The 27,919-nt window shown below is 42.3% G+C and overlaps 1 protein-coding gene across 1 annotated transcript in view; it reads right to left on the bottom strand.

Annotated features, from left to right (window-relative positions):
• Positions 1 to 1,615: 1,615 nt before the first annotated feature.
• The window catches only part of hmga2 (high mobility group AT-hook 2), a 36,749-nt gene continuing 10,445 nt past the window's right edge, over positions 1,616 to 27,919 (bottom strand). Inside the window, exons 4-5 of the mRNA XM_053415430.1 lie at positions 11,794 to 11,826; positions 1,616 to 7,074 (exon numbers count right to left, since the gene is read on the bottom strand). Coding sequence (XP_053271405.1) covers positions 7,012 to 7,074; positions 11,794 to 11,826 — 96 coding nt within the window. The 3' untranslated portion in view covers positions 1,616 to 7,011. The remainder of the gene's footprint in view (positions 7,075 to 11,793; positions 11,827 to 27,919) is intronic.

A 27,919-nucleotide genomic window follows, 5' to 3' on the forward strand; every position in this document is an offset into this window, starting at 1 on the left:
TTCACACATGGACAACACAGCGAGAGATTCTCGTTTCAGACAGAAATCTCGGAAGTGTTGAGGTGGTGCAGCCGGCAGAGCCAGGATGTAATGTATAGAATTCCACTGCAGAGATCATGTGTTTTTGTTTACAGCACATTGAAACCCGTGTAAGCTCTTATCACCACAAACTCTCTTGACATCTTCGTCGGTGTCTCAGGACTTAATTGCATGTCTGAGAGAAGATACAGAAGATATCTTTTGCTACTTCACATACACACAGGTTTTTTAGTGGGGCTGCCAAGTCTTGCACTCCTGTATGCAAGGTATAATCGTATACTAAGTAAAACAGTTCCTGGGTAACAGAAGCTACTGTTGGACAGAGGTTGAAGCTACTCATCTATAATGATGAATAATAATCTATAATTCAGTATGACATTATCACATCGGAAACTTCAGTTGATGTTCAAATCAAACAGACTGAGGAAAAAGGATCTGATCTTTGTGAAGTTGACTGATTTGAGTGTTTCTGAAAACTGCTGATCTGGGATTTCCACAGTCTGTCATTAGTAATCGCCCACTTCATGATAAATCTATTTGCACTCTGCAAGAAATGTTATCATTGATTTAGATCTTTGCGTTGATGCTCAAGTGAGACTTCTTCTCTCAACTCAATAAACCTCTAAAATCAGATCATTCATGTCTCCCATTGAATATCATGTATACATTGATTTTCTCTCACCATAATTATTGTAACGCACTTGTGTGTGTGTGTGTGTGTGTGTGTGTGTGTCCGTAATTCTTTCTCAGTTGCAGTCCCCGGCCAGGCATCAATACTAACAGAATTATCCTGAACTTGCAAACTTGCACCGGTTGCCTTTAACATTCCGCATTGATTTAGAAATGCCACTCATCACTTAATAAATGGCCTCACTTCTAACTACTTTAAGGACTTATTAACCCTCATGTGCCTTGGTGTTCACTCAGATCTGTGAATGGAGCTCTGCTGGTCATTACCACATCACATCATAGGGTTGACCTTCACTGTGCGGATAGAGGCCGGTCTGTGGAACAGTTTACCCATAGAGATCAAACAGGTAACTTCCTTAGAGGCTTTTGAATCTCTTTGTAAAACATTTTCTTATCACAAAGATTTCTAATTGACATTTATAACTGATCATATTTTTCTTGATGTATTAGCAATTATTTTAATCTTCTTTTTAGTTTGTCAGGAAAAGTGCTGTCTACCTCCAGCACCCTACCTCTACCTAGAGTGTCGTTCTCCCTGCTGGATACAGTGGCAGCACATGAGAGATGTAGCTTTTAGACTCATAATAGAGAAATATCATGTTGAATACGCACATTACTACAGTGAAGGACACTGACAACATTTATGTTAAGTTTAATAAATATGATTTATACACTGACGCATTGCTCCCAGCTGGTTTAAAATATATGTCTGAAATGCGCTCACAAAAGCTATATGACCTTGATAATGTTTTATTGTGAAAAAATACTCAGAATGGAGCCTGAAACCTTAAACAGTAGCTAAGCTTATACACAACAACAAAGTTCAAGATTCAGCTGCATGGTAATGGAAATAAAAACGACTCACACATCTGTTATGGATGCCATACATTTTATTGTGCTGAATAAAACACAGTGAATATCTATAAAGACTTTGTTTAGGAAGCAAGCAAAATCTGTAGTGAAGTCAAGACAGTAATATTAGGTGGATAGAGGAAGCGATAAAAGTTAGACACTGAAGAAGACGTTTGAAACGATACACAAGGAGCGAGGCAGACGGGGAGCTGGGACATCTCTCCGCCCACCCCACAGGCTAACTACATAACATTGTATAAAGTAAGAAAATTCCTTTTCAAAGTGTAAATGTCCAGTCTTACCTAACGGTGACTGAGAGGCAGAGAAAAAAGCAGTCTTACAAAATGCATCCTCCACAAAAATAAACTATATATATGTATATATATATAGATATAAAATGTTAAGATGTTCTCCATACGCTCTCAGACACCTGCATTTTTTAAACAGTATTTAAGGTTGAAAACGAGGTAAAAGCAGGCCTTTCTGGAGGTAGTAATGTGTATTTGATTGTACTAGAACATGATATCATGAAGCAAAAAAGATCGACTCCCGGAGCTGAGGGCTCAACAACGGAGGCTTCTACAGTCATTCTGCCAGAGAACATGAGCTGGTGTTTTATACTCCACTGAAATCAAGTCCACATCTCTGAGGGGAAATGAAGAGCTCAAAACCTGGAGCTGGTTGAGCTCCGTAGATGCCTTTTACATCTGGTATTACCACGTGATCTGTATCTGGATACCCTGCATTGTGAGTGCAGGAGAGAAACTACAGCCTAAGTTGCCATTTTTGAGCTGCACACACTATCACACAAATCCTTGATGGCATAGGATGTCAGATTAGGTGGCTCAATATGAAAAATCAGTTCAGCTGAATTCTCTGGCCGCTTCCTGACCATGACGTAACTTAGTGATGTAAGACTCTGAGGAACAAGAGTACAAACGGTGGTACCACAGCCCGGGTTTGCTCTCAAAAGGTCAGAATGAGCCTCGAGCTGCTCACCTTTGTTTGTCAGTAGGATTTTTTGCAACGTCCTCTTAATGGATTTCCACAAAACTTGGATGAGACATGGACCAAGAAAGAACACCATACATTTTTGCACGAGTGGATCCAAGAATTCGTATCACTGTCTGTCGTTTCCCTTTAAAAAGCTTGAAAATGATTTGTACCCAGATACCTACAGATCACATAATGATACCACTTGCTATTTAATGATGAAATGTTAATATGATGAAGCCTGTCTGTGTCAAAGCCTTTTGTTAAAAGCTGATAAACCTGCCTCAACAGGACTCTCTCTATTTAGACTGTTTGCGTCGTTGGAAACAGTGTCACCGGCACAGTGTTTGGATTCTGTGATTTAGTTATTGAAGGCAACACAAATCTTTCTTGGTTTTGTCATCATTGATGCATATATAGTCCCTCCTAATTTACTCAAGTTCAGTTTTTTCAAGCCTTATTTATACTAGCCAGCCCTATCTTTGTACTTCTTGGATAATGGCCATCAAGAATACATTTATTATGATTTTATTATAAATGTAATTTTTATCTCGGATCTCAAAGAGGCGGCTACTTACTGTCTACTTCTTCACTAATGAAAAATAGGGGGGACACCATGCCTGTTACACGCCAGCTGTGTGGCCGCTCTAGCTTGTTTATATGGGTGGTAATAAGAAAATCAAGAGGTCCCGCGGCCAACACGCATGAGTGAGGTAAGCGGTGCGGCCCGGGCCTCAGCCAATCAGCCTCCGACCATGGCCATGGCAATTCAAGGAAAAACATGAAAGAGGCGGAATGAGGCCAGACGCTGTACTGTCGCACTATCACAGAAACACACTGTACTTACAGAGTGTCAGCAATGTTGTTATATTGACTGTTTGTGACGAATAAGTACACACAGTGATCAGAGTGAAAGGAAATTTGACTGAAGGCTCCTTAACAGTCCACAACACTGTGCAGGTGGTTGGTTTAGAGAGAGTTCACCACAGGCCGCAGCTCCTCTGAGGTTCTACCTCTGGCCACATTCAAAAATACCATGTTAACGTTTCAAAAAGGTCGCCATGATGACAGGTGAAAATATAATCTATCACTAAGTGAAAAGCAATTCCATATACATCTGGTTTAACCACATAACAAGACAAGAAAATCACATTTGTGTGAAGTACACAACACCGCTAATCAAGTATATTGATATCTACTAATTAAAAACAAGAAAAACATATTCATGAATGAAATATACAGAATCCAAACATATCTGTTATAAACCTGAAGGTCACTTTAAGGTTGAGGATCCACATGTACTGAGATTTTGAAGACTTGAAAGATCCGATACACCACTTGTTAAGTAAGGAGCTTCTGTAATCCTGATATAGATCATATCACACGTCAAGGTAACTCACACTGAAAGTAAACCGGCAAAATCGTTCCTTTTCAAGACTGGAGGTAGGTATTTGTCAACTGATGAGTCCATTTTTATCGGTCTATTTGAGGTACTGTACATATATAGGTAGTACACATATCTCAGGAGAGACAACTATTCAAACCAAAGAAAGACATCTGAAGCTATATCATGTATCATGTATACATACTCTTGATCCGTATTAAACCACTGTGTAAATCGGTACAAAATAAATTCAAGTTAACACTTTGTCGAACAGAGGTCCCAGTTTGCAAAGTTTTGTTTCATTAAAATGTTTAGACACAAATTAACATTGAGGTGAGAGAGAAAAATAAAACAGTACTTATATATCGGTATTAGCTGCGTTCGTGTTTTCAGTATTTAAAAAAAAATGTTTTTATCTATAGGCAGAAGGAAACGTCAGGTACGAGAGTGGATGAGACAAACTCTAAAGACTGCATCTTGAAGTCACCATTGAAGGTTAATTGGTAAACATTACATTTATAATAAATTCAACAATAGATTTCATATTCATTCAGAATTTTCGTGTTAAACAACCAAAGCTGAAGCTAAAACTATGATAAAAAGTGTGACTCACATTTGAAGCATGATGGAAACTTCAAATGTTGGAGAGCCGGCTTTTGAGTCTGTCAACAAATTAAAAGAAAATTCTTTTTTTCAACGTAACTTATTGTCACACTTTTGACCATAACGCCAGAAAGTTACATGTCAGTCATATTGTTACGTCATTTTATCAGAATTTTCGGACTTTCTACTCACTTTGTGTGAAAGCACTTGTCAGGCCGAAGAAAAAACAGAGTGTTCCTTTAAATGTTGACCCACATGACTCTGTTGTATTTGACGTTTGCCTCTTTGTGGATTATGTTATGTTTACCTGACTGATTCAAACAAAAACAGTTGAGGACAAATTGCCATTTCCCCTCCTGACAAGCACCACTGGCATGACCTCGCTTCAATGTACGGTATAATGTCACAACAGGTTATCAAATATCGGAAAACGCCCCCTGCCACCCGCCGGCGTCGGTTTTTGTTTGTACTGAGCAAAAGCGTTCATGAGCTGGTTGTGCTGAGTCAGAGGTAGTTGGAAGTCATGAGAAGATATTGCATATCAGTGACCAGAGAGCGCTGGCACGCCATCGGGTTTCCTCAAACCCGAGGCTCCCTAGGGTTACAGTGCGAGATGAGACGTTCAGTGTCACACTGCCGCTGAATCCAGGTATCAAGTGTGTCGAGAGGTAATGTGTGGTTTGTTCTTGTGGTTTTTCTTGAGGTTTTTTTTATTTTTCTCCAAGCCTGGGGCTTTTCTTTGCAGTGTGACATCAACGATGGAATCAAGATTTTAAAGCTATGTTGCGCAAACAACAAACTGAGTGATGCTATGTACATATGTGTGTTAATGTAAATCTGGAAAAAAAAAAAAAAAACAGTAGTCTGAGCTTGGTTCAAGGTATTGACAGGATGTGAAGAGTCATTCTGTTATTTTCTAGACGAATAAAAGAGTTTGTTAAGTCCACCAAGAACAGGGAAAACAAAGCAGGGCTCTTGTAGTGCTCTGATGTACTGGTCTACCAGGCTCAACTGAAAACTGACTCTTTCCTCTTGATGTTATCAATAGCTTGCAATCTTGGTTACCTCTTATAAAACTCAATGCAATGTTTACCTTTCAAATAAATGGGAGACATAAAGGGCTCTGGTCTAGGCTGTACTCAGTCTCTTAATTAACCATGGGGGCATGTATTGGACGTAACATGCCATAAACCAATCGTGCCTTCTCTTATTCCCATACAAAGCCAGGTGTGGTTGCACCTTGGCGGGAAACTGCCACTTGAATGAATCATATTTTTGCTTTGTGCAAGATAAAAGGAGTTATAATCATTTGTTAGCCTCAAGGGTTGTATTTTGTCAGCCTTGAACTGGCTATCACAACTATCATTTAAAGCTGCACTGATTAGAGGTAGTGAGACTTTTAGTTGACTGAAAAGCCTGATGCATTACTAACCTGTGATCTATATTCGCTGCTAAATTGATGTTTAAGATCTTAGACTTTCAAGCGTGGACACATTGTTTGTATTTTTGAGCAAATACATTAGTAGAATTCACCTGGACAGGATTAAGAACGTCCCATGATGAATATTGTAGTGGGGGCTGCAGGAAACATACAGGAAGATGGTGTATTTGTGAGATATAAAGATGGTATTTGGGGATCCTATGGGGATGTCAAACTAAATCTGAGTTAATGCTAACAACTTGAGCAAACTTTTGTCAAAATGGCCTTAACCCAACCGGAGGGATAAGCCACTGCCCTGAGGACCTATCTCTGTGTCTCCCTGTCCTTGGTGGCTTAACACCAGTTTGGTTTGGGTGTTGAGAGGGAAGGTCGAGGTCGCTCCTTTTGTTTTAGAGCCAACACTGCTGTATGGGAACAGCAGACATTTGTTCTTTCATCCCATGTATGACAAAACCAGACTGCCCCAGTTACTTTTCTACTGACGTCTGGAGAACCAGTCAACGATGATGGGGGATGTGATGGGGTCTGCTAATGCTCATTGTCATTTGGAGATGATGATGTGTCTGAGGGACCGCAAACCCCCACTGTCGGGGTGTGGGCCACACTTACTCATTATGGAGGTTTCTGTTTGTTTTTTGAGGATTCTGACTGAGGAGTGTAGGTTTGTTGTATCTGCTGATGATGTGTGTGTCCCTGCCTGCCTGACTATTTGGACAGGCGGAATGTCTGGAGACGAGCTTCTGATGCTGCTGCGCTCTGAATGACCTGTGTGAAAGAAACGCATCAAAGGGATTTAGAGATGCAGACAGATACTGAACATCTCCGTCTGTTCAGTGACCGATCAGTTTGGACGCACGCAAAGGCTGAAAACTGAAAGATTAACATTGGAAATTCTCTAATTGAAGTAGAATAATGTTGGGAAAAAGGCAAAAATAAGTGGTCAAGGCAGTCTTTCTCCTTAGAAAGACCTGACAGCTGATTTGAGGTAGAGGTTTGATGGTGTGGAAGCTTAGTCCTTCTCTTCAGCCTCCTCCTCTTCTTCTTCTTCTGTTTCTTCTTCTGTTTCGTCTTTCTGTGGATGAACACAAAATAATCTATGTCATTATAAACTCTTCTTTTTTTTTTTAAGTAGCTCAACCTCTCACCTAAAGATGAGGCACGACCATAACCGCATCTGCTCAGTGACTTGTTCACAGGGTTAATCGAGCAGCTAATTGCTCCATGGTCACCGAGTCAATGGTTAACCCCTGACAGGAAACGGTTGTGTGCATGACAAGGCAGAGTCGTCCCTGATGGAGAACCACCAGACTGACGGGGCAGCCATTCACAGTCCATAATGCAAAGTTGCATTTCAGTCAATTGATGCTGAAAATGCATTCATCAATTTAAGAACACAGATGCAATCAATACTGCAGGTGAAGAACGCGTCATGAATCTGACGTATTCTTTTTGGTTATTGGTGAATGAGGCCCAATCATTTTAATCTATATTCTAAAGAATGGATTTCCTTTCACTTTAAATGTTATACAATAAAATCTAATAATAATAATTGTTGACATTATGGTAATGGATTTGTGAATAAACTCACTGCAACAAGTGTTAATGATCGATCCCTACATTTCCCCAGAGACAATGTTGCTTGATCTTTTTTTTAAGTGCACGGTGACCACTGTGACAACAAGCAGGGATGTTCCTCCTCCCTCCACTGATGAAATGGATTTCATTTTCCACATGGCTTCATTTTATGATGGGGAGGGCTAACGGAGATACAATTTACAACCCACTTCCTCTCTCAGACCGTGGCGGTGCACCCATTCAGCAGACGCCCGCTGCCGAAGCCTGTCCGACCCTGCACCTCCGACTCCGTTCATTGGTGGTCACACACTGCAGCCCTGAGTGCTCCGCTAAATGCTACCATGTGTGACGAGGGCAAATGAGAGCAGGGGGGGGAGTTGGTGGTGGTGGTTTGGGGTTGGAGATGCCCGTGGATAAAACACCAATTTATTCAACCTATAGTGAGGGGGTCTACTACCAGAATGATCCGTCAAAGCATCATTGAGATGTTTCCGACTCAATCCTCTCTGGAGCTCTTCTTTAAATCTGTGATGTTTGTCAGTGCCAAAAAGCAAGACCTTTAACCATCATTGTTACAAAACAATCCCTATCAGCCTTTTCTGCCACTTCACGGTCAACGTTTGGGTTTAGGTTCAGAGTTTACACAAGGTCATAGACAAAAGTGTTGACACTTGTTGCAGGTGACACTAGAGGGTGAGAAGGGTTAAAAGGCAAGAGGTGCACACAACTTATACGACTTCCACAACTACTAAGAACAGGAACAGCCTGTCTTAAACAACTTGGACTCTTGGTCTATCACACATTCACACGTTCTTGACCAATCCAGCCCGACCTCCTCCAAACAAGGTTTTGACTCCTGTATCTCTCTGTTGACTCTCCTTTCTCTCTGATCTCATTAAGTAGACTCACATAGACTCGACCCCTGTTGCCTGGAGCCAATTGGCATCACTTTGCCTCTATTAGCATATTTCCATTCCCTCTGTACCCACTCAGGGCTGCAACCTTTACTTAGGCGTTGAATACAAATGGCCTCCTTCGTCATTCTCTAGCAATTCACTGATTTCTGGTCGATGACTTTGACCCCTTTCCTGATGACTGATATAAGCTGTGTCCCAAATCGGGGCCGTGGTCGACATGGTCCATGAAGGAAGTGGTCTTTGTGCGCTGCTTAGACCGCAAAGGCTGAAATGAAGAGAGACCGTCTGATCTATGGAGGATTTCCATGATCAGAGTCAACAGCTTGTCCACCCCTAAGTAATGCTGCCTAGCAACAGAGCTGTATGGACACGACTAAAACGTTTTGCTGCCCCTTGTTTTTTTTTACATATGTACCGTTCGGTTGAGTCGATGCCTGCATCGGACAACTCGTCTAGTCGGCCATTACATCTTTGAAACCAGGCGCAATGAATCGTGGGATAGGGTGGTCAAAGAATGATCCGTCCATTGTATAGACTTCGTTTCTCTGGGATCGAAGGAAGCATTTGTCCTCCACATTTGTGGGAGCTTTTGAAATGGGAAAGGCTTGTTCCAGTGTCCCACTGTCTTCAAATGCAGCCTCCAAAGAATGCAATTCCTGAATTGAGACACAGCTATAGTATTCCCCACAGCTGTCGCATGCCATTTAGCTATCAGAATCAGAACCCTATCTTACAGCCCCATCATCTTGAAGTGTTGAACGGTTTGAGCGAGTGCTGAGCGCTGACTCCTTGAAGACTGGGGTAAGAGGTTCTGACAGTACAGCCGTGTTAGGGCATTGACATCTTATCTTGGTGCCATGGCAGACATTGGTGGAAAGGTGGCTTTTTGGACCCCATTGTGCTCTACAGGATTTGATGAATATTAAGTATGGTAAGAGGTTTCTACCAGGGAGGCAGCAAAAAGTTGCTTTTCACCCTCCATGGAGGGAACCTTTCCTGCTAATTCCCTGCTCTATTCTTTTATTCTTGGACTCCACCAGAGCTTTGCATAGGTCACAGTTCAAATAAAGTAATTCAAAGTCCTGTCAGTCCCTATACAAACAGAGCAACTACTGCAAGTCAAATCTCTCCGTTTTTATAGTCATATTCAACAAAAAGGAAGGATGGGGTGTTGGTCAAGGAAGAAACAATGATTTTTGGTGCGGACTAAATACTGATTACTTTCTATAATAATACAAGAGAGATTTACATTGATTTCTCCAAGAATAATTAATGGTCCTTGATTTTAAAATGTTCAGGAAGCTGATATTTACTGATATTTACTTTCTACTGAGTGTGAGCAATTTAGTGCTGATCCAAATAAATGAATTTGGACACAAATAGATCTGTGATCAGTTCCTGGCATTGATCTTTGGGATCAAACCTTTACTTTATAAAGAGAGAGGGCGCTCACTGCTGATTTACATGCTCTGTGAACTGCTTTACGCTGAAAAGCACCAGAAGACTTAAATGGATTTTGGCTCTGTAGAATATAGACACTATTATTATGTCCTCCAATGCGGGAGAAGCACACCTCTTTCCTCTTATGAGCACTGTGGAGCATCTCTACTGAGTGGGTCCCGACGGCACTGCCAGCCAAAGGGTTACCATTCTGCCACTCTGGGATGAGCTGAGCAGAAATGAGGGTAGAAAGAAAAGGGACGGCTTTATGCTGTTCTGCCCTTATTCTCTTCATTTTGTCTATATCAATCGATTTTAGTACTCCAGGTTCTTAACGCCCCCTTCTGCCAATCACTTTGTTCATTAGCACAGTATTTTGAAGCAGAAAAGAACAAGGCCCTGGTAGCTACAGCAGTAGTTGTAACTTCATCAGGAGACACATTGCATGTGCAAGGTTTGTAGTTTCCGGCGGGGTCATGCATTAACCCCACCCAACACTGTGCACTGGAATAAGAGTGGTTTGAGGTTTCGTGCGGGGTGGTGGTGGTGCTGCTGCTGCCGGGGCCGATATAAAGCAGCCTATCAAAGCCAGAGAGAGCTAAATGACATTTTTATGGCTTGCAGCTCCCAGGGCCTCACGGCACCTCCCAACTACCTCAGCACCGTTCCCACACGGCCACAAATCAGAGGCGAGTTATGCATTCACACCAAGAGGTGGCCCGCACCAGCGAAAGGAGGGGGGCTGGCGGATTCCTGGAGTGTGAGAGAATGCTGGGTGGTGGGGAGGGGGTGGAGGTCCCTGTGTCATGTTTCACTCACTTATTACCAATCTGCTTTCGCGGGCCCTCTGATGTGCGCGCTCGCACCAATGACACAAAACGACATCTAATTATCTGCTCCATGTGAACGCGCAGAAGTGGAAGAACTGCAGCCGGCCTCGGAATTTCTCACCAAGAGCACCGGAGATAACTCACATCACGTTTCACCCCCCCTCCCCTCCTGTATTTACAAGACGTGACTTTTGCCACAGTTCTCATCGGGGCCTGAAGATTTCGTGAGTACTAGTGACAGCACTAGTGTGGTGCCACTTCAGCAGCCATGCACACGGATGTTCCAGGTCTCCGAGAAGCATCATTCCATTGCCTAAACCTACAATATGGCCGATTGAGAAACACAATAGAGACCCAAAATGTGAGACCCACTTACATAGGGAAAAAAGAAGCGGTAATATAAGGACCTGTGGTGGTGGAGTCGGTTGTGACTCAAGTGTCAGGAGCAAAGCTGTAAAACCTCTTTTAAAAGGGAAGAGCTTAGCTGGGTGGTCAACAAAGCATGGAACTTTACTTTGACACAGGAGCCTGTCTTTTTTACTGTTTGCCACTGTCAGCTTGCCAACGTTATATTTTCCTTAATACAAATCAAGTTGGTTTCACATCTAAACCTAACCAAGCCTTAACCATATCTCTGTAGATCATAAACCAAATGTCCAAATGCTACAAATGCCCTTTGTTATGGATCGAAAAACGCACTGACAGGCAATGCTAGTGTAATTCCGACGTTAGTGGTGAAACATGACAAGATTCTAGTGTGTGTGTTTGTAGGTTTGTGCCTGTGTGAGATTTTGGAGGAGGTTTTTCGTAACTTCCCAGCGTAACACAAAACACATCCACAGCGAAAAGCTAAGACATCTTTATCAGTATATGGCCTCTATAGCCTTTAGTAAACACCATATATTTAAAGTAAAAACATCAAAATATTGAAATAAAGAATAAAACAGGGCAACATGTAATTCATCCTGTATGTGTGTGTGTGTTGCATTTGTGTGGAGTTGTCGATGCACAACCCATAGGGTGTCTTACCTGAGCAGGCTTTTTCTGGACGACTTGCTGTGGCTGCAAGAGAGAAGATGGCTCAAGGTTAGTGATGTTTCTCCACTTTCTGTCATCATGGGCAACAATCAGTTCCACCATCAAATGTTTTATTTCACAGAAAACGTCACACAGTGGACCAAAAAGAATATCCTGAGAATTTAGGCCTGGCAGGTAAAGATTCAAGTGGAAAAGAAAGCCAGCACCAAAATAGCTTCATACACACAATGAAGAATGCAGAGAAAGTATAATTAATTGTATAATAATAATAATAAAATACAATAATACTATTAGGCCTTGTGCGTACTAATGCTTCATGTCTTTCATGGTGATTCATAAATGAGATGTGTTGTAATATGTGAACAATGAAATATTTGCGCGGTTCAGACGGAATAAGCTTTTATAGTGACATCATGTGACCTACTGACCCGTAGCATCAGCAGAAGTGTTTGCAAAGGTGTGTGATTACGGTATTATAACACAATTTTGCCAAAAGTAAAGCATCTCTGCAAAGCATTGTCTTCTCTGTGTACTTTGTGTACTTCCAGTGAGGTCCATGGTACAACATGTCAGTCATGTTCACCTATCATGAGTTAAAAATGTTGGCATGTACATGTAGTGTATGTTGAACTTTAGTTTAGTAAACAACACTTTTCCTGTAGGTCATAGACTTTAAGCGATCAAGCTTCAAAGTCACGCTCAATATTTAGCTCTGACAAATTGATAAGGTTACACTGATAAAGTCACATGTTGCCTGATCTCGTGACGGTCACTGGACGATTACAATATCAAATTGAAAATAAATACTGTAAATTTGTGATAGACTCCCATTGGTGCACAAAAGTATTGAGTTGGACTCAAGCTGATTTTCATACATGCACTGAGCTATGGATAATCTCCTGAAATGATCCAGAGGGGCCTGTATATGATAACGCAAATGTCTGAGTCAATTCCTGCAGACATTCTCCGGAGTTTGTCCTGCAGAATGAAAACTCCACAGAATGTCCAAGTGAGCCCATGTGAGAATGGTCGGAAAAGCTCTAAATAGAAACAGTCCTTTTACCATTTGATTTGGCCCCCACCCAACCCTAACTGGCAAATGCACAAGATCCACAAATGCGCAAATGATGATTTGTACTCACAATACTAGCCATGTACTTGAGTGTGAATATGTGCAAATAAACCTACAAAGGTACATTTAATTGAGTGGTGCACAAATAGGATTTATAAATCCTGTAAAAGTCATGCAACTAATATTTGCAGAATACTTTTGCGTTCAAATCTCTTAGATCCGCCATCGATGTAGAACAACATGTAGATACAACCTGGATTTGTATTTGACTGAGGTCCTATTTCCCTTTTGGCCTTTGACAGCACGCACAGGAAGTAGCTCTGGACCGGAGCTGAACAGCTGAGCACTCCAGCAGCTCCGAGAATGTAATAGGGAAAATTTGGAGTCCCTGGTGCTTGTAAGCCCAACCAGCTGCTGGCCTTAAGAAGAGAGTTCCATGTCCCTAATCCCCCACGCCCACCAGATCAGTTCAAACAGCTGGTGTTTTCTTTGCCAGCTCTGGCTGGAATGTCAGAAGGCTCAAACACAGTAATGGAGTCCATGTCAACACCGGATGGCCCATGCATTATGAATGCAAGCAGCAGTGAAGGAAAGACTTGAAAAATCTAGACACAGACAAGACGATTGGGACCCTCTGAGCACTGTCAGTCACTGCATCTCTTTCAAACCCCCCCCCAGAAAAAAACACAGTGACCACTCCTCATTTGAAGTTGGGAAATCTGATGCCTGTGCACTTATACCTGAAGTATTAATTCCTAAGTACTCCTATATACACACAGACACACACACATATATTCATATATAATTTACATCAAAGCAATCATCAATAATCACAGTTATGTCCCAGTCAAACAAAGAACATTAATTTCTATCAGTCCTAACTTGACATCAGTTTCTATTATTTTTATGGATGAATATGAGCTTGAACTTCAATATGCTTAAGCAGTTAGTGGAATCCCTTGCATATTTCCCTATTGCAATAGTGTGTTCACACTGACAAGAGTGGCAATATGCAGAGCACAACAATGGACCCTCCTCCCCCTCAACAGTTGCATTTCTGACCAAATAGTGGAAGGGGAGTCACCACCAAATTTGTGTAAATGGAGGCAAAGGAATGAGAACATGTCGTCTGTGCCAAGAGGGACATACTTGTTGCCAATGCTGCATGGCATATTTAAATCATTGTTTCTGTTGAGTGCATAATGGCAATGTGGGATTTGGGACACCATTACCTTGTCAGAATGAACACACTACACCAGTGAGTATACTGTGTACACAGTGTACTCAGATTTGAGACAAAGTGTACGTGAATTCTATTTGTGAAATAAATAGTACAGATCGAAATTTTGAGATTAGAACAAATACAAATACAAGATAATGGACATTGATGACCCTCTCTTCTACCTACAATGAATAAGGTTTGTCTACACCAAATCCCACGATGAAAAGAAGTCCTTTGGGTTATCTTTGATATCTGATGTTGTATCTCCCCAAATTTAAATAAACTATAAGTCACCCAAGTACCAGCAGCAATAAGCAATCCCTTTTTGACACATTATGCAATATAACAAAACAAAAATGATACAGCAGTCTGACCCAGACAGTCCCGGCTACAAAGTAAGTACGAAAGTGTTTAAGTCAATACTTCCAAAGTAACAACAGGTGTACGATGTGCTTTGAAGAGTCAAACTGAATGACCATGGAGACAAAGGGTGAAGAGTCATCAATGTTGCAGTCTGTAAGTAATAAAATCTAAAGGTGCAGTTGCAGTGCATCTGGGACAACGTTTTCCAAGTGAAACCTACTCTTTACGTACAGAAGCCACTCCTGCCAGTAAACCTCCCATTCCAGCAGCCCAGACCCCTCTTCGTCTGCTACACAAAAGGAAAAGCGTTGTCTTTCAGAGTTTCTGGCAGATCTTTGATGTTGCTGGTTCTAGTGTGGGCAGCTTCAACCACTTCAATGTATAATACAAAATTGGGAGCACTACGGTGGAAGCCAGCTGAAAGCCAATCCCTCCGTGGCTCCAAGAATGCGGCGCTGCAGGCTCTCGGCTCTGCTACCACACAGCCGCCTCCTTCCAGAAGTCTTCCTCTGATTAAAGAGAGAAAATTGCCTCCGCTCTGCTGAGCACCTTGTACAGACCACCATTCACAAAAGCCCCACCCATCATGGGAGGTGGGCCCCTCGCCCTGCTCCCTCTCCATCACCACAGTAGCTGTCCACAACACGTTCCACTGTGGCTGCAGGTGACTGGCTTACTTTATGGGTTCTCAAACTGGTCATATGCTGCAGTGGTGTCATCACAGCTTCCCATAGACCAGTACAATCCACAATTCAAAAGTGATGGATCAAAAGTACTGGATGAGCAAACAACTTGGTCAATAGGATCCATGGATGCTTTTGTTTAAGGATGGCTGTTGATGTCTTCCACGTCACAAAAAACTGTGTGAAGGCCCTCTTTATACAAGTGCACATTCAAAGAACCGGGACTTTACCACGTTTCCTGAAAGTGCCACTTCACTGCTCGAATGGGCAGGCGGGTAAAAAAAGACCCTGTACCTCACCACTTCACTTCCTCTGCTCCTAAATTCAATTCCTAAACCAATCAGCATCAGCGAGTAGTTTCCCCACTGGTCCTTTCCAGATCTTACCAGTTAATCAGACCAAAAGATGAACTGGTAAGATCCAAGCCCTTTGGGAGCTGAGCATTAAGACATCTTAATAATAATAATAATTATTATTATTATTATTATTATTATTATTCCTGGTCATTTGCTTGTGATTTCACAGGGTCCATAGTTTCATTAACTCTGAAACATCCATTCCTACCCACAGCTACAATTTTGCGTCAATCTCAAATGAGGCCATATGCAAGGACCCCTTTGTCTTGGAAAGTTTCCCCTGCCCCACTGCGTATATGGCCAGCCTTTAATTTAAGATCAGCGTAGGTACTAGAGGCAGCAGACTATCTCCCTGACAGAGTTTTGTGATCAGGGTTGCCATGTATTCCACGCTTGACAAATTTAGTTTGATTTCTCAACATCTTGCAATGGCATCTGTCAAGACTATGGAAGCAGTCTGCGTCGGTGCTTTAGGTTTAACTGCTGAATTTAAATCTTAATTCACTGCTGCAGCACAAGCTTGAACTGATTGTTGAGCAATTCCTCTTGTTCACTCAACCACTGTTTAATATCCTCCACAAATGTGTGGCGGTATTCCACGATGCTGGCAAACCAGTCATTTTGTTAGTTGGTTTCCCCTTTGGGATAAAAGAAGTCAACATATTATTTGACATGGTGGCATTCTCAAAACAATCAAATAACCTGCATCTTTTCTGCAAACACAAGCTTATATTGTTAAAAAATTCAAAGATTAAAACAATTAGCAAGTTACATCATTCTGAGTTTCATGCACCACAAGATCCTAGGTTCAACTTATCTGTTTGTTCATTCTCAATGTGAAACATAACCAGTCCATTCAACCTCTCTCTCGCGTCACTCCTCAAAGTTCAAGTTTCAGGTTCCTGAGGTGAATGACTGCTCTTGGGGTTTTCCAAAACAACACAGAGGTCGTTCAGTCATTAACGAAGATAGAACTTCCTGAATGAACATATTACAACCAACCACAAGCATTAAGCATTTAGCCGGACCATGCATGAACCTGTTGATCACACAATATTTTCTGGATGTGTTGGATTTGGTGGTGCATCAAATCAGTTGTGCAACTACTCGGCCTTTTTCAGTGAGGGAAAGTAAACATTTAACCTTCCAGCAGCTGCAGTCTCACCAGAAGCGTCTCCTCTGCTGCAGCTGCTGATTTGGCTCCTTCCTTTTTCTCCATTCACATCTGGTTTATCATGACAGCATCATTTGACTTCAGGTTCTGCCAAAATCATGACTTTGAATACAGCAAATATAATACTTGAGAAAATAAAATGATTCTGATAGTCACATCTATGGTTTATATGCTGTGATAGAAACTACTGTGCAGCTACTAATGAATAACTAAAAGACTAGTTTCGTCAAGGCTGGTGACTAAGCCTAAAATTTGTAGTGCCGACCCAGGAACCACACCAAGACTGATTGGGTCTCAGGGCCCTGATGTCTTGGACTAGAATTTGATTTCTCCACGTGGGTTCTGATGATGGTTCTCCAAGATGTAGGTTGATTCCACCAAAGCTGTCAAATAACCTGTCAGTCGGTGTAACTTTGTGTTTACTCTTTGTGGTTTGTTTGTAATAAGTCAGTCAAAAACAAACAATTGAACTAAGTGCTGTGGACGACAGTCTGCACAGGAGGCGTTTCAGCCAAGTCTCAAGTGTCAAGTTCTTCTGATGGAACAGATTCCTATTTTAAACAACCCTGCTGTCTACACAGGCCTTCTAATGGCTCATGTTTAATTCACACTCAAAGCACATAAACAAGATCTTAGGTGTATTTTCACACTTCAAGTTAACTTTTTAGTCTCTTTCACACTCATAACTACATAGAGGGTTTATGGTCCATTATTGTTGTCTGTGCCATCAGCTTATCTGTGCAGTATCTGCTCATTTAAGCCGCCTCAGGACACGTGACGTGATATCAGCGTGCATTTTGGCTGACAACTGCATGAAGATCCTATTAGCAGGGGATCGAACATGGTGCAGCGCCAAAGAGATGCAGCTTCATATTCCTAAGATCAAGACATTACAATGTTAATGTGCATATTGGGTATTCAATTCTATTGTGTTCTATTTTTCAAATGCTCACGTTGCTGTGTCGACACCTTCTATTGCATGTTTAACAAAGACAAAGTATTTGATCAAGCCACACGTGTACCTGACTGTGTAGACTATGTGCAGCAAACATATGTAAGTGTTCCCGCTCTGCTGTCCTTGCAGCCTGAGCATTAATTAGCCCATAAAATAGGCGCTGCTGCTGTTTGCTCGGGTTAACCGTTAGCGGGCCGGCTAACCTTTGGACCTCCTTTGAAGCCAAACGGATCATTTGACCCACTAAGTTCAACCTCCCATCCACAAACACTGGGCTGCAGGGAGGAGACGCCTGGCTGCAGATGAAATGCCGTGTAGAGGACGAGGCAGTTAAAACCTGGAATGCTTTTAACACTGAAATTGTTCAAATGTAACAACTTTGCCTTATAGAGCACTTAGGTGGGTAAACACGCGACTCCTCTGGCAGGTTTGTAATAACACATGGGAATTCAGCTTCTGCTGCAGTGAACTGTCAGTCTGCGAAACCAGGATGATTGAATTTTTAATGGGGGCTACATTGTGCCAATAGGATCATTTTGAATTGGTTATTTATATCACTCCAATATAATTACATAACTGATACATTTATAGCACCAAACTATGAAAGGATTAGAAACATTTATATTTAAATTACACTATTTAGAACTAATTGTTAGAAAGGCCAACTTCATGGACCAAAAATGTAATTGATTATTATAAAAGGAGCTGTCTGCCCTCAGACAGATAATCTAGTGTGGTGGGTTGTACGTTGTCAAAGGGGGGCAGAGGAAACAAGTAAGAGTTTTCATACTGTGTAATATAAAGTATTGTGATCTATCATTAAAGGAGTAATGTACAAAGAGCAACTGATTATTGATTAAATTAAAATAACAAGTAAAGTTATTCTTACTGAGGAATTAACAATGTGATTACATTTTCAAGGTTTAACAAATAGAGAGCAACTAATTACTGATTATAACAAGAAAGAAAATTCAATTCTTTGTAATGACTAATAAGAAAAACAATGTGATTACTTTTTAAGGATTAATAAATGAAGAGTAACTGAATAAAAGTGATGAAGTTATGAGTAAAATAAAGTGATTACTTTCAAGAGTGACTTTCACTACTGACACAAACTAAACACATGAAATGTGTGTTGAATTCAGATGACCCCATAAGACCGACTCTAACTTCAGCTTTTTTACACATAATATCTAAATTCTAAAGGGCCACGACATTCACTGAGCAAATCTATCCTCCCCACAGAAAGAACCTTGGACTCCAGCCAAACCTATGGGAGTTTTTGCACCATAATCATATGGATCATAAGTTGTCTCCTTCCTTCTGTCACACATACACCCACTCCTTCCATCTCTCTCGCTCGCTCACATGTGCATGCATTCTATTTCTCTCTTTCTCTTTCTCATTCTTCAAAGAGGTTCATTGGCACATCACGTCTTCTTCTACCCCCTGATTGAAACAGCACTGAGGAGGGGGAGGCGGTAGCTGACGTACTTTGACCCATTCCTACAAACGGGGGATAACAGCACACACCTTCAGACAAAGGCATTGGTCGTGTTGGTGCTTGGTGGTACGCGCAAAAAGGTGATGGAGGTAGTTGTGAAAATGTAGAGGCTGAGAGAGAAGTTCAACATCTGCCTACTTTTACACACTGAACCCCCCCGTTCCAGCGAGAGGCCACAGTCGCCAAGTTTTCTCAACCTTACTATGTGAAGTTGAGGTAGTGATTTGGCGCTATGCGAATAAAACTGAATTGACTCTGTTTAAGGGGACAGGGTTTTAGATGTTGTTAGAGAGTCCAACAACAACTTCGAACCATGAGAGATTTTGGTCCGTGAGTGGTCACTCTGATTGTAGCGATCAGGCACCCAACTTGTTCATGCACTCAGGTCTTCCTCTGAAGTTTCTAGTAGTGATATCAAAAGGTTATGTAAAGGTTATGTGTTAATTGTGGGGATTTATGTTGACTCACACGCTGCTTAACCCCAGAGGGCACACAGAGGGAAACAATCCGAGAAGAAGGAGCAAACATTCAGCGCAGTGGAAACTACACCTAAGCCCCACTACTGTGAAGAAGAACTGGGCCACCCAGTCGCTTTCCCCTGCAGCTAACCACAGTAGCACTGGCCTCATTATCTTCCTGAAATGATTTTGCTATTTTTCCTCGATGGAAGTTGCCCCTCTTCCACGTTGTCCACTGTGCAACACCCCTAACCCTCTCCATTCTCAGACTCTAACGCCCCCAACCCCCAGCCAATGCCCCACCGGAGTTATGAATTGCACCTATCAGGGTCCAACTAAATCCTGTGATTAGGGGGAATTTGCCGAAGGGAAAAATGTCTGTCGTTGCAAAGAATGTGGAAAATTCCTAGCAGACAAGCAGCCTTTTGTTGGGAGGGTTTTGGGGAGAAGGGGGGGGTGCTCTGAAAGAAAGAAAGGCGCAGACAAATTGGATCGGCTCCATTTAGGGAGTCTCTGCTGTTTGAAGTGAATCTGTTCCCAAGTATCTCAAAGGAAAAGCGGAAGAAAAGTTGAGGGGAAAAATGGCAACGTCTGTTCAGACTTTACAAATCCTCCTTTGCATCTTGGTTATTGAACTTTGCATTTACAGAGTTAAAGCACAAAAAACACAAACATTCTTTTGTTTCGTTCAGTGTGTGTTATGAGCACCGGAAGTCTTCAGTGCCTTGGAACCATTTAATCCAAATGCATGTGGCTGGTTCTCAGTGTGCATGTGTGGCTGATTTGGAACAGGATGGACTCTATCAATGGCACTCAGCTCTGCCTTGTTTTAACAGAGCGTCGCAGATGTTATGAATTAACCTGTGCTGTCTGGAACAGCTCACTTCCTGCCTCATAATAGTGGTAGCAGAAATACTATAATGCCGTAAATATCCACATCTATTTCAGGAATTTGAAAGAACTGCATTGTGAAAGGAAGAGGGGAAAATCTCACAAGCTACACAAGCTGCCAGGACAACACAGGACAGCCGTGAACCTTCCTGTGTAAAACAAACAGTGAATCCAGGGGTGCTTTAAGTAAGTGCTCTCCTGCTTTAACTACACTGCCATGTTTATTTTTAGAGTTTGTGAGCAAGTTTGCTCATTTCACTACAATGTACCTGCAGTCGCTCAGATTATAATTTGTTATGTCAGTTGCTTTTATTGGGCTTCTACCCATTTTTCGACCAAAAACCAGTTCACCTCCTGTTCCAAAACATAATTTCTCACCCACATATGATTGTGTCTGACATATGAGTGTTAAACCCAGTGGTGGTGGCCTGCAGTTCCTCCTTTTTTTCCTCCACATGGTTAATTCGCATTTTGTGTTTAAATTAAAGAACATCTTGTACAAAATGTACTTGTGTATTTGTTTCCGTTGAGAACACCCGGCTACTGTACGCAAATAGTGAAGGGACTGCTTGACCGCAGCGCTTTCTAGTCGACCACTCAAAGTGTTCCGCTACTTGCCTTTCACCCATTTACACACACAAACATCCATACACACTCGCACACCAGTACAACCATCAGGGGCCACTTGGTCTTCATTATCTTGCCCAAGGACACTTTGACATGTGGTCTGGGGGAGGATCAAAACCGCCAACCTTCCGATTAGTGTCGGAACCACAGCCGCTCATACAAAGCCCCATGTGTGCATGGAAATCGTCTCCCTAGGAATTAAAACTAGAGATTCTAGAGGAATGTCTTCACACTGTATCACTATAAAGAAAACGGCTAAAGTGTTTTTTACTAATTGGTGTTGTTGAATATGACAAGTGAATCTCCCGCTTTTTACATCCCCACCAGCTCCCTGCCATGTAATTATAGACGAGGACTGAGAGTGAAATGATTAAACACAGGCTGCAGTAGAAAAACGGGGGGTGGGGGCTGGGGGAGGGAAGCATAGGTGACCTGTAGACATCCGCTAACTTCCCCGAGAACTCCTGATGTTTGTCGTTGTTGAGGCCCGGTCTGAACAGAGGCCTCTGGTGGCAGGAATTCATCCCTTCTGCCTGGCAGCAGTCGTGGCTGGAGGAAGGTGGGGGGTTGAGAATGTAGGGAATGAGGCAAAGATGCTGCCCACCCCGCAAGCCCCTAACTTTGTGGTCTCTCGTACAACTAGCCTTAGTGGAGGAGAACAGAGCAGCAGCGGCAGCAGCATTAGCAGCCTAAAAGTAAATAAAGTCCAGTAGAACACAGACACAAAAACCAAGTCATTCCAATGTACTGAACCACGGTCTTAATACTAAAAACTCATCATCTACCTCACTCAAGATCATATGAATGTCTGTTTCATGTAAAACATGGTACAAATATGAAGTAAAGTAAAGTATTTCTATTGAGATCTGCAGCAAATTGCACACACTCGTAAATATCAGTACCATTAACATGCCTGATTCTTTTTAACCATGGTCCACTGATTATTATTAGAGAAATCTAAATCTTGAGAAAGATGTTCCTGGACCCATCTCCTGATCTGGATCTACACCAAAAATGTTTGGTTTCTTCTGTGACACATATCGCATCCCTTCACCAAATGTTGTGGTAATCCATCAAGATGTTCTTTGTGTAATGCTTCAAATAATCAGACAAGCATACAGACAAAAGGCAACATGAGGTCCTAAAATGTGAGACAAGCCCCACAGACTGAGACAGGATAAGAACCATGTTAAGAGAAGATCTATGCCTGGCTAGTGGACGTCCTGAATACTTTACTTGGCAGATTATACTACAAACATCACTAACCTCTTTTAGCAACTACAGAATAATCAATACGGAGAGTCTTCGGAGGAGAGCAACAATAAAACAGTCGAGTGCTCAAAACTGCCAAGCAATCATGAAGATGGAAGGAGGTAAGAAGTCCCGTTACAACATACAAAAAGACATAGACCGAATTAACCCAGTCGAGAAGAGGTTTGAGTATGTATCGCGATGTCGGTATATAATTATCTCTTTAAAATTACAAGCTTTTTCTCACAGGTCTATATCCTAGTGGGACATCTTGCAAGTAACAAGGAGTCGGGAAAAAAATCAGTGATCGCTGGTGTCTGTGGATGACCGATGAAAGATCAAGATGGATCAGGTTTTAAAAGTTGTTACATCAACAAGATTCATTTTTGTCAAACGTATTTAGAGGTTGAGCTTTCATACTCTTAAGGACTGTGCAAACAAACCCAGATCCGCCTCGTCTCGTTGGCGCACCGCAGACCTGATTCATCCCCTGACTCACCTAGAAACCCTTGAGCTTGAAGTTCCATTTTTTCCTTGTGACGCATGCCAGCCCTATAAAAAGCTTTTTAATGTGTGACGATGATCCCAATATCACAATTACGCCCGCCTTACACACAGACATATTTATCCTGCCACCCGTTTCTGAAAAGACTTTCCAGGACCTCTCACTGCTCTTTTAAAGCTGCTGGACAAATTCAGAATTAAGGTGCCTTCTCCCCAGAGCTCTGATTCCAATGCTTGGCACCTGTCTTCACTCTGACACGAAGCCAAGAGCGGCAAAGCCTTGAGAGATGGGAGCAAACCTCTCCCCTTCACACTACATCGACTCCCCCAACACATGCTCACGCCACAGCACTTGCGCTTCCTTGCCCATTCACTTAGTCATTTCCGCACATCTAATGCGGAGGGCATTAGTCTCACAGTGGACTCCATTTAACACCAGGGTTTGCGCCGACACAGAAAGGGGAGATGGGTATAGCGTGTCCTGGATGTGAGTTTCTCTCGGATGTGACTGCGGAGAATCCAACACAAAGAGGCAGCTGTGAGGAGGGCAGGGCGGACAGCCCGAGGGCGGCGAAACAGTTTGGCTTCCAAACCCTGGCGGAGAGGAAGTGTCCAGTGGAAAGGGCAAGGCACAAATAGAGGAGGGTGATGCAGAGAAGAATATATTCTCCTCTTTCCTGTCTCCCCCATTCTACGCTGGAATTCCTGTTTGGAATTTGTTGGAACATATATCATCCTTGTTTCCTTTGAGCTTTCCTAGATGTGCCATATTCAGTCAGTTACAATGGACAATACCCATCCAAATGTGGCTTTAATATTAAATATTTGCATTATTTGCATTATTCACGTGTTTATTTATGATATATCGTAAGTTGCACTTGGGTGTCTAGAAAGGCACTATGACACAAAATATGTTAATTATTATAGATTATTATTACTTAACAAATCTTGATTGAATTATGACTAAATTATCTCGATACATAAAGTTAAATAATTTGTGGCAATTTAATGTCAGCACAGGTGAGATCTGTCAGCAGATCCTCAGCCTCAGGAGAACACTCAGGACTCAGAGACACGCACAGGAGAGACACTATAGTGCTGAGCTGCAATGCTAACACGCCAGCAGAAACTGCTAGCCTCTTTATGTTGAGTTTCACCTTCATGTTTGCACCTGGTCTCTGAATAAAGACAGTGAAAATGTTAAATCCTGAGTGGTGTGACTCTGGCTGCTGTGGTGAGAGCCCTGTGGCCTGGTCAACTGCCACAGATGTATAATGAAAAGTAAATCATTAGACAGTTGAGTCTTGTGTTAACTTACAGAATACAATAATATTAGCAAAGGCAGTATCAAGACATGCATTTCTAAAAGACATTATAGAATATACTGCCTTGTGTGTGTGTGTCCTTCTGCTTATTTGAACAGGAAATTGTCCCTTTTGGGTGGCGAAGCTCTCAATAACCCTATTAGTGAAATGAGGAATGTCCCTGATAAGTCCCTGGTCCACGGAGAGCGTAGCCAGAGCATTAAGGCGATCATGTGTCATGGTGTTCCTCGGTAAAGTCTTGATCCTCTCTACTCACGTAGAGAAACACCTCCCCACGATTCTGCCTTTGTCCCTAGTGTGGCGATGGGAATCTTGAGAAGATTGTCCTTCCCAGTAATTGTGGCCTGAAGGTTGTTCTTCATGAAAAAGCACCACAGAGACAGCTTACTGCTGCACACCTTGAACTTCTGATCATGGCCTTGTTCAAAACAGCGTTAAGCCTCCGTTGAGGTTTTCAAGTGCTGCGTCAGGGAACTTTACACTGTGCTATGGGACGTCCATGAGTGGCATGATCTTGGAAAACAGAGAAATCCTCATCCTCCAGTACTCTCAAAAAGCCCCAACGTTCTCTGACAGCTGGGGGATCAAAGTTAAAGTCACACTGCAGGAGCTCATGCTTGTGCTCATATGGCCTTTATCGGCCCACAAGCTCAAATGTGGAGATTCCGCCTTGTTCTCAAAGTTCCTGGTATTGTAATGTGCTTGTAAATCCATCGCTGGATCAAGCCCAGGGATTCGCTTAAATAACTGGGAGAATATATCTCAGAAAACTCGGCCAAGGTCTGATCCTGTGATATCCTTATGATATTTCCTGCGAGACGGAATTCAACCAATGCACATAGCAGTGGACGAACAACACTTTCTGTAGATATCCCTACGCCTTATTCTGCGTTCCACCTGTGGTTCCACGCATCTCCTCCTAACATGTTTGAGCCATGAGGGGAAAGTGCTTAGCCTCTCCTAAAGCACTAAAATGGTTGTGTTGGCATTTGCTTTCTGAACTGGGATGAAACTTGGGAAAAATAAATTCTTGGACATTGACATAGATGTCAATAGCAATTCCCATGGAGGACTAAAAACTATATTTCATTTCATATATCACATTTTACTGTTCTATTTACTCACATTAAACACATTATTTTAAAGCACCTGCTTGGGATCCTTATTGAACTTTGTTCTTTAATCCTTTGGACTTTCTCCAGTCTGAGAGGAGATGTCCAATTCTCTGCATAGTAAGAACTTTTCTTTTTAATAGAATTTTAAATATATATCAAGCAAGAGGGGGAAATATTAGGTCATATTTTAAAGTTTATGTACATGGCAAAAACTCTGCACAGTATTATAATAGATAAGAAAAACTTGGCCTAGTGATGAGGATGAGCTAGATCCCGACCGATAAATCGATCCGGTCAACATGTGCTTATCACATAGTGCATGTATACCAATACCAGTACATCTATGTCCTCGTAGCGCACGGTCAGCTACAACAAAGCTGGCACTAGGAATTTGTGAGAAACGGACCTTTCCACATTTGCTTTTAGGTTTCTCAGATCCAGAGAAAGATTGCTTTGACTGCTGGAACTGGAGGGGAATAGATGAGAGCTGGATTCATTGAAATGGAGGAAGCACTTATCCCGCGGTTGCACAAATGTGGAAGTGTCCCCCTGTGCCGGACAAGGCCGCTATTTCCAGCAGTGAGATCTTTCCTGGGCCTGATTTTGTTCCAGGTTTTGCATTCACGGTCGATCCTAATTGAGTTTATACTGTGCACAGACCTCTATAACATACAGCCTTTGTTATTCCATCACTGACGGGGACACAGATGTTGGGGCAGTGACACTTTGACCAACAGAAGAATGAATGGAGGAGATGTTTACTGTGTTCATCGCAAGACAAGCACAAGAAAACTCAACAGGGCACCTTTTAATTGGAGCAGGCTCAGTGCAGTTAAGGGTCAAAGAGCAAATTGACCTCAATTATTACAAAACACAAGTGTTGTTTTCCCCTGCTACTAATTCATCAAGACTTGACACTATAAAAGCCTCTTTTGTCGTGGAAACAACAGGTTTTCATTGTTGCCTCCATGGCAAAGAGGGACAAGCTTGCCTGTTAAGGAACCAGCACATAAAATCCAATGGACGGCAGCCATTTGGCAGCAGAGAAGCGGAACTGTTGTGCACAACCAATGAATGCCATCTATTTGAGGGCAGAGTTACCCCTTCAAGCTTTTACTAGCAGAGGAAGCTGCTCAGCTGGTCGGCATCGCAGCACCTGCACATATAGAGGACAGGAACTACAGCCAAACTGTGGAGGTGCCAGAGGCCATACCAATGAGGCACTGACCCTGGATCAGCCAGGTCTGAGCGATCTGCGCAGTCCCTGCCAGTGTAGTGGTGGTGGCAGTGGGGTTGGCACAGTGCGTGACTTTTAATAAGGTCTATTGTATCTAAATCCAGCATTAAATGTAACCATAAATTGAAGAATGTTTGCCTGCCCTTCAAATTTCTTGAATCCATTTGACTGGGCACACAACATGGTGAGGTCAAAAAGCAGGTGTCAATGCTACTTAGATCGGTTAAAGTTGTACTTACAATTCAAAAATGTAACCTAATGTAAAAAAAAAATCTTTGTTCAACTCAATTTGGTTCCCAACATCCTATGGGTTATGGTTAGTTCAAAACAGAAGGTATAACGCTTCTATGGAGACAGAAAGTCGATGGCTATGAGTCATCGGCTGAGGGTTAAAGGTCAGTTTGTCAGTCTCAACTAAAATAATTGGTCTTTGACATTTACATTGATTTCAGACTTGTGTTCCCGTAACATTGCTGCTCAGTCCCTCAATGAGTAGCTGCGTTTAAACTACACATTAGCAAAAGCAGCAAAAGAGACTAATTCTCCTGATGACGGATCAATGCGCTAGTTAAACATTTCCTTCAGATATAGCAGAGAGCAGCTGTAAAGCAGCACCTGTGATGGTCATAGGGGTGTAAGCCAATGCATTCAATCATTAGCAGTATGGCCTGTGTGTAGTTCTTCCAGAGGGGCTGACATAAAGCAATGGTGGCTTAGTGTGTAGGTGAGTGTACCTGGGACGTGCAGGCAGCACTAAAAAGGAAACGCTGCAGTAAACCTAAACTTCTTTTATCAGTTTGAGTCTGAGGGTTCAGCAGCGGCCTGCAGCTGATTTGACCAACTGACTTGGTGTTGCTCTATATCGAGCATTTTATTAGGAACACTTGAATCTGGAGTTTTTACTCAGAAAAGCGTCTGACATACAACTTGTTAAACCATTTGGCTACAACTAGCAGAAAACCAGGTTCCACCTCCGTCAGCCAAAAGCATAAAAGTTGAAGTTCCTCCATCCTGGCAACTGTAGGCCTGCTGTTGAAGAAGGCCGTGGAGGCGGAGGATTCACTTGCCCTGCATGTGAACCCAGCAGCTAATTTACTTGCTTTAGATTTTAAAGCCGCCGCACGGAGCTAACAAGCCTCAGCATGAGCTCGTACCAGTAAACCAGCAGAGTGTTAACAATGGTGGAGATAGTAAATATGCACAGTTGATTCTTGGAATACACCACTCCTTCCAGGAAACTGGATATAAAGCATACACTTTATGACCCTCCACCTCAGTTCTTGCAGGCTTTCGCCTTTTTGTTCCCCCCCTGTGACACATAAAAACCCAGAAACGATATACGCAGGAGAGAGCTTGTGTTCCCTGCGTCCCTCCTCGCCC

The sequence above is a fragment of the Pleuronectes platessa genome, chromosome 22 (assembly GCF_947347685.1).
Source record: "Pleuronectes platessa chromosome 22, fPlePla1.1, whole genome shotgun sequence".
Taxonomy (NCBI): domain Eukaryota; kingdom Metazoa; phylum Chordata; class Actinopteri; order Pleuronectiformes; family Pleuronectidae; genus Pleuronectes; species Pleuronectes platessa.